This window comes from Pseudopipra pipra, chromosome 14 (assembly GCF_036250125.1).
Source record: "Pseudopipra pipra isolate bDixPip1 chromosome 14, bDixPip1.hap1, whole genome shotgun sequence".
Lineage (NCBI taxonomy): Eukaryota > Metazoa > Chordata > Aves > Passeriformes > Pipridae > Pseudopipra > Pseudopipra pipra.
In genome coordinates, this window is record NC_087562.1 from 5,087,361 (window position 1) to 5,095,177 (window position 7,817).

General features: G+C 44.3%; 1 protein-coding gene and 1 long non-coding RNA gene across 2 annotated transcripts; one reads left to right on the top strand and one right to left on the bottom strand.

Moving 5' to 3' along the window:
• Positions 1 to 223: 223 nt before the first annotated feature.
• LOC135422007 (uncharacterized) lies at positions 224 to 5,994 on the bottom strand. Its single transcript, XR_010434273.1, has 4 exons — positions 5,918 to 5,994; positions 2,581 to 3,294; positions 2,040 to 2,195; positions 224 to 1,391 (listed from the first exon to the last, which is right to left on the bottom strand). It is a non-coding gene; the product is annotated as an uncharacterized LOC135422007 (long non-coding RNA).
• On the top strand, positions 3,884 to 6,754 carry LOC135422004 (arylamine N-acetyltransferase, pineal gland isozyme NAT-3). The gene is made up of 2 exons (XM_064670953.1): positions 3,884 to 4,020; positions 5,875 to 6,754. Exon 2 carries the CDS (start codon positions 5,882 to 5,884, stop codon positions 6,752 to 6,754), a length of 873 nt encoding a protein of 290 aa, XP_064527023.1. The 5' UTR covers positions 3,884 to 4,020; positions 5,875 to 5,881.
• The last annotated feature ends 1,063 nt before the right edge of the window (positions 6,755 to 7,817 follow it).

Here is a 7,817-nt window from a genome sequence, read left to right on the forward strand (position 1 = left end):
GATGATCAGCTAGTTAATTGCAACAGGATGTCTTATGTTGACTTTTGGACTAGACCAACATAATATCTATATTTCAAATGAGGCCTTTTTTCCCCGCACAGGAGAATGCATTGCCCTGCAATTACCCAAGAGGTACCTGGGTAGCTCCTGGGTAATGGTAATCATGACGAGTGCTGGACAATAAAGGTGAAAATGTGGTGAAATTAAAGAGTTTTAAACAGTATTTCCCCACAGAACATCTGCTTTATTTGCAGGCTCTGCCATGGATGCCCATTTTGCCCGGCTGCAGCTCTGTAACAGCACTTCAGCCTTAAATTTTTCCAAACTTCTAAATTTTTCTCTTTGGAAAATATCCAGAGTAGGCTTCTGACAGCGTGATGGACAGTTCTCATTGGGATGTGTGAAATGAAACTGTCTCAGGGTCCAGCCAGCAATGCTGATGCCCCGTTACATATTACACTGTCATACTTTCATTAGGCAGTGACAATGTAACATGATGGTCATTATTAATTGGTTAATTATGGGAGCATTTACACCACCTTGCTCTCCTTCTCTTCTTCATCCTCCTCATCAGTGCTCTCCAACACTTTGTCTCCAAATGCCAGCAAAGCCATTGCTACCATGGCTTGGAGCCTCCCCAGCTGCTCGCCAGCTCTCACAGACCCAGCTACCAACACGTTCAGAGAAACCAGCACAACTTTCCTTTCCAGCCTTCAGAACTTTCTCCTCAGCATTTTCATGGTTTGACAACACCGCTGGCATCTTCCAGGAGAAGAAGCCCACGAGATGGAAACAGGAAGGGCACGTTGAGGGTGCAATTATTTCTTGTGAAATGGAAGCAATTTCTTCTTCCTAACAGGCAGATGCTTTTCACCAAAGCACTTACTTAAAATGTTCTATTTTTCCTTCAAAACTTATAGGAAATAAAGCCATTCATGCAGAAAAGCAGATTGTTCCCCCTGTAATGGAATTTAACTGAATTACGACCATTTACATGTAAGACATTTACGCTGAAACCCTCAGGGATGGAAGGACCTGCAGACCAACATGGGCTCCTTGCTCTGCATTAACAGCCTCAGATTTGGATTGTGTGAAAAACCTCATACTGGCAGGGCAAAATAAACAGAGGAGAAAACTTTTGACAGTCACCAGACCTCAGAAAGATGCCTCAGACAGTGGAAACACTAAAATTGAGATTTGGTCTCTTCTCCACTGAGAAAAAGCCAAGAAATGTCCAGCACAGCTGCTCCATTCTGTAGTTCCATGAGCAAAAGATGCTGCTGTAGTTGCAGACTCATCCTTTGGGCAGTGGGATGGACATGACCCAACTGCACGTGGTGGATGTTGCAGATACAAACACAGAAGGATATGTAGCCACAGGTATTTGATATCTAGAATTAAATAAGGAAGGCAATGAATGTCAACCATGAAGGAGTTTTGCCATTATGAATATGTTTATAAGTGTGAATATTGTTTACCAGTCTTGGACTAGGTCAGCCTGCTTCTATTAAATTCCCTTTGGAAATTTAAGGCAAGAGCCAGCCACTTGGTTCAGGGTCTACAATGTTTCCCTTTCCAGGAGCTCAGTATGATCTGACCTTGTGTTAGAATTTAAGATTTCATACTAATTCCATTTAAAGCATCTCAATTGATTTATTACTTTAGAAGTCTCTTTTTTTAATCTTCCCATCAAAACCAGATAGTTAAGTAGCATACCAGATAATTTGTATATTAAGAATTCTGGTTATAATATGACATAATCTAATATACCTTGCTTTGTTATACAGTGTGCCAGAGAGGTGATCATAGAAGGGAGCAGACCCTTGACTTTTACCCCAAATAGGGAATCTAATGCTTTTATTTCCCCAGGCAAATATTGCAGCATATAATACTCCATTAAAGCGGGGAGGAGGGATATTTGATGAGGCCTCTCAGGAGAGTTAGGATGAGAGGAGGATTTCAGTATTAAATTAAATGCTGTCAGCATTTAATTATTTATAAATTTAAATTTATAAATAAATAAAAATGAGTGCAATTACATTGAGGATCTTCTAGAAAAAGCTCAGGCAGCTTCAGCTCCTGCCACGGGAAATGGCATCTCAGTGTCCAGGTGGACAGCAACGTCCTTTCCAAGGACATTCCCATTTGCACATTCTCTCTGTGGTCATGTTCTCCACAACCCAGCTGGCACAGTGCTGAAAGGCAAAGAGACTTCATCAAGGCTTTGGGATCAAGATCAGCCTTTCCTTCCCTTCAGTGCTCCCTGACAGAGCTTTGCCCTGCGATGGCCTTAGCCATGCCTGGGGAGGGTGGTTTTAATGGCCTGAGGACCAAAACGTGCAGATGGGAAGAAAAAGCAAAGTGATATGCAGGAATAATGGCATAGGGTAGTGAGTTGGGATGAGGATTTGAAAGACATGGAAGAAAATGCTCAATATCATCTACGTTTTAGGGAGAGGAATTGAGAAAAGCTGAGTATCCAAGCACTGGGGGAAATGGGTTTCGCTCCTACTTGGTTAGAAAACACTTGTGACTTATGGGACCCCAAAATTAGCTGGAACAGATCCCCACCCACTTCACCTGAGGGAGCACAGCATGTGTCCACATTTGGCACCATCTGTGGTCCCAAATGACTCTGGGAAGGAGCACAGCCAGGTCTGCTCACACACCACACAGTGATGGGTATCAGGGCTTCTTTCAGTGCAGTTCCCACCAGCACTGGGGTCTGGCTGCTCAGCTTTTGGCTTCTCTCTGTCAAAACGAGGGGCTCCTAGATTGTGGGATGAGAAGGGATTACTCCATGTACAGCATCTGCCCAAAGGAGCCTGACAAGGGCAGGTTATCCATTGTTCTCAGTGCCTCTTGGCTTGGGCATCGGTTCTCACTTGTGGGGTCAAACACTGGCCACTGATGGGATGATAAAGAGCCAATTTTTGATATGGGAGTGGAGCTGTGTAATGGGTTACCACAGATATCTCCGTTTCATCTGATTTATTGTGTCTGCTTCATCTGATTTATTATCTCTGCTAATTATCCCAATAAATCAGTGTTTGAATGGAACTTGCCATTGATACTAAATGTGAAGGACTGGCATTACTTTTGGAGAACTAACAGGAAAAAATCCAGCTGTGTATGTCAGAGAATGAATAAGACTTCTCTTGGCAAAATGCAAGCAAAATTGGTGGATACAAAAGCAACAAGAAACATGGTGAAAGGATGGATCTCCCTGATGGCACTTCATAGCCATCACTTTGCCAAAAACATCTTAACCACCATGGCATCCACAGGTGATACCTGTGGGCAAAGACTAAAGAAGAGACACTGCTGTCCCAGTCCTTCCTTATATTCTATGAAATTTACAGTAATCAAAAAATACATGTAAATCACAGAGAGCAAACAAAGCAAAGGCAGTGCTGAAGTTCTCGTGCTGCTGACTGGGGCAAGGGGGTTGCAGGTGCAAGTTACTGCACCGAAATCTTGCTGATTTTCAGAAACTGTGCAAAATCCTTCTCAGGTTGAACACGTGCAAGATTTATTCCCCACGTTTCCAAACAAACAGTAACCTAATACCTGGCAGAAAAAAAAAAAAAGTGTCACCTAAGTGCATCCAGCAAGCTACTGGAACAAAAACATACCCTTCTGGTGACAGCCTGAGCTGGCCCCCACAGAGAGGAACAGGTGAAAATGGGAAGCAGCCTCTGCTCTAACTGCCAGGTTTGCACGTGTGTCGAGCCACTGCTGCTGGCTTTGCTGGCTCACTCCAGCTCTCATGCTCCACCCTTTGAGGTTGTTTGGTTTGTCGGTTTTTTTTGTTTTTTTTTTTTTTTTTGAGCTTTTGCAATCTGACAGAGGCGGGTGAAAGCAAGTTCAGGGAAAAGACATTCCCCTGAAGAGCAGCTGGAGAGCAGTCCTAGCCCTGCCTGTGCTAGGCAGAGCACAAACAGCCACTCCACTTGCTTTAGCCTAGAACCACCCCCCCAAAATCCCGGAGGTATCCTGGTGCTTGAACTGATTTTCCAGGTAAGCCTTTATTTTAACCCCTGGATCTTTGTAGCTGAGCGCTGTCTAACCAGGAAGTTAAATCTGGCTGGAGACAAAACACAGCAGAAATGGTGTAAGGGCAGAGCAGGGAGAGCTCAGCTGCTCAGTGTCGTAGATACACTGGTTTATTTACTCAGCTGTCTGCCTGAAGCAACTCGGGCATTTGTGCCATCTGCCTTATTTCAGTTAAAACAGCCTTATAAACACCTGCAAGAGACAGACAGACAGACAGACAAAGCCCACAGCAACATTCTCCCTGCAAGTAAAAGTTAGTACATGTGTTCTGCCTGCTGTGGTAAAGGGAAAGGAAGGGAGAAAGAAAGGGAAAAACAGCTCAGTGCTGGTGATGCTGGTTTAAAATTCACACGGCAACAACTAAGCTTATGCCAAGTTTTCAGAAATGAATAGAGTTGTAGTTCTGGGGCTTTGGGGAAAATCTTGGGAACAGGCAAGAGCTGAACAAAGCGAATGCCCTAAACCTGATGCTCTTAACCCCACAGTGGATCACTCAGGCCTGCTTGTAGGATGTTGAAACACGGGAGTGGCCATGATGCAACAGTTAAGAGTTCTGTAAGGCTTCTATCTTAAAGGGCAAACCAAAACACCCTCTGCTTCTGCCAGGGTATTGCACCAAATGGGAATTTTTAATTGCTTTGTTTATGTACTGAAAGTATCATTCCAAAATTCCCATTCAATTTTGGCTGTGCCATTTTTCATCAGATCGAGAATATAATCCTGTTGGAACTGTTGGAGTTTATCTTATGATTTTACTTTGAGAGTTGTATACAGGAACTTAAGAACATTTTGGGACCTCTTGGGTCAACAATCTGAACAATATTACTGCATACTTACAGTTGCCTGAATTTTTGCAGTGCCTGGGGAGGAACAACAAAAGTACTTGGCTCCATCAAAATCCCATTCCTTCCACGGAGGGCTGGGAGGGTTTGAGCTGCTTTCCACCCCCATATTTATGAAACAGCCTCACACTGAGCCCTCTGCCATCCCAGGGTGGGGCAATGCCTGTTCCCTCACCCATGAGCAGACACTCACTGCTGGGGTGACCATGAGTAGAAGGAGCAAATGCATCCCAAAAAATGATGCCAGAAAATCTGAGAGCCCCTGAAATTTGTAGTTTTGGCCCAAACCTTGGACTCCTCCTGCTGCTGGCATGGGACTGTGATTAGCAGAGCTGGAGAGCTAAGCTGTGCTTGGGGGGAGACAGCTTACAGCAGATGCAGTAAAAAATCTCCCACAGCCTTTTCTGCCCTAAAGCAGCCTTTTGCACTCCAGGTCACATCTGCTACTGCCAGCACAGAGAGCAGGAGCAAGTGAGACCAGCTTGTGCTAGGCTGCCTAAATAATGAAGAAATACCACAGCAGGACAGATTTGTTTCATGTTTGGTTGCAGAGGAGGCTCTGGATTGCTCTGCAAGAGTGGGAGGGTTTGTTTTCTGCTTCTGCTTCAATGAGTCAGACCATGAGCAGTTCAGATCTGGAGAGTCTCAGTTCCTATCATTTCTAGCAGGGAAACATCTCTGCTACTGCTTTTGTTCCTTCCTACGGAGATTTGTAGCTTTGCTGGGCAGGAACTCTGCTGAAATGTGCTTAGCACAGCTGGAGCCTCTCATCACAGCTGTAAAAGAAGCAAATAAAAATAACATTTGTGCTCATCAGCAGCATCCCATTGGCTTCTCTCAGCACTAATACTCAGCTGCCTTTGAGACAGACATTAGTCAAATCCTGCTCCTCTTCCGAGCGCCCCATTATAAGGAATGGGAAGAGCCTTCCATCACTTCTGACACAACCTATTATTTTTTCCCACCCTTCTCTCAGAGGCAGAATGGACATCAAGGAATATTTTGCCAGAATTTCTTACCGGGGCTCCCACAATAAGCCAGACCTGGGTACCATGTCAGATATATTCCAGCACCACATCCAAGCTGTCCCTTTTGAAAACCTCAGCATCCACTGTGGGGAAACGATTGAGCTGGACCTGGAAGCGACCTACAACAAGATAGTGAGGAAGAAACGTGGGGGCTGGTGCATGGAAAACAACTACCTTTTGTCTTGGGTCCTGAAAACTCTGGGCTATGACGTCACCCTTCTGGGAGCAAAAGTTTTTGTTCCGGAGCACGACGCCTACCCAGAGGAAATAGATCATCTGCTGCTAAAAGTGGTGCTTGATGGCAAATCCTACATCGTGGATGGGGGGTTTGGGATGGCCTACCAGCTGTGGCAGCCAATGGAGCTGATTTCAGGGACAGATCAGCCGCAGACTCCCGGGGTCTTTCGCTTCCTGGAGGAGAGCGGGACCTGGTACCTCGAGAAGGTGAAAAGGAAGCAGTGGGTTTCCAACCATGGTGCCTCCACTTCCCATAAAGTGGAAGATGAAGTCTGCCGTCGGATTTACCTCTTTACCCTTCAGCCACGAGACATTGAAGAGTTCAGAGGCTGCAATGCCCACCTGCAGACAGCGCCCGACTCGCTCTTTGTGACCAAGTCTATCTGCAGCCTGCAGACTGCCGACGGCATCCGGGCACTGGTGGGGTGGAAACTCACTGAGATGAAGTACAATTATAGGGACAATATGGATCTTGTGGAAATCAGAATGCTTGCAGATGAAGAAATAGAGAAAACACTGAAAGAGAAATTCAATATAACGCTAGACAAGAAATTTGTACCCGTCAATACAAGCAGGTTGTCTCTGTTCTAACTCACTGCCTGAATTATAATTCAATTCAGGGGCATTACAGGCATTTCCTCCCCCTCTTTCTGACAAGCCTCTAAAGGTTGAGCTTTTCCCTTCCATCTACACCAGTGTAAAGCAGAACATACTGGCATGAATCTGGAAAAGAAATGGATTTTCACAACTATTCCTACATCTCTTTTTGATTTGGGTACAAATAACTCCTTCGCAGCTCAATCAAATCACTGTCCTCTATTTGTGCTTAGTGGGGAGCACACTCTGCCCATTCCCTACTCCTTTCATCTCTTAAAAGCTTCTCTAAACACACCCAGAGCAGCCGGGCAGAACGATGGAACTGCATGGCTCTTTCTTTATTACCTGGTGCTGCCACCTGGGGAAAATCATATCCACCTCTTAAATGAACACTATATTATTTTGGGAATTTAACAGCCAGAAAAACAAAGACATCCTGTGCTGAGCTTGCTCCTCAAGCCTGTCCTTTTTGCTCCTGCATCCACAACACCCTCTCACGTGGCAGTCAGATGGTGTCACACCTGTGCTGCACCGTGAGAATACTTAAGGACAGGTTATTTATGGCCTAAAACGGATGATAAGAAATATTAGCAACAATTCTGTCTTGTTTCAGACTTTACACAACTCCTGTTCTCTGAGTGACATAACCAAAAAGCAGTATTTCTTTGAACTTAAAGCATTTCCTGAGCATTTTGTTTGCTACCACCCAGCAGCAGACTGCTGGGAATACATGTTCCTCTCGTCACTCTGAGTGTTATTGCACATTAATTATTATGGCTGAACCCAAAAACAGGCACAGAATTATTTATCTGAAATATATCTGTTCTACTGAGGATGTGTTTGCAGTGATACAAATTATATTGATAAAAGGAGAAACGATGAATCTTAATCACATACCTAAAGGCTAAGATTTCTAGTAGGAGAAATTACTCAAATGTGATCACTTTGCCCTTTGAGAAGATACTTGATGTTCCTTCATGTACAAATCTTGGAAGCATTACAACTATGCACTTATAATTTAGTAAATTATATAAGTGATTTACAGTTAAATAAAAAA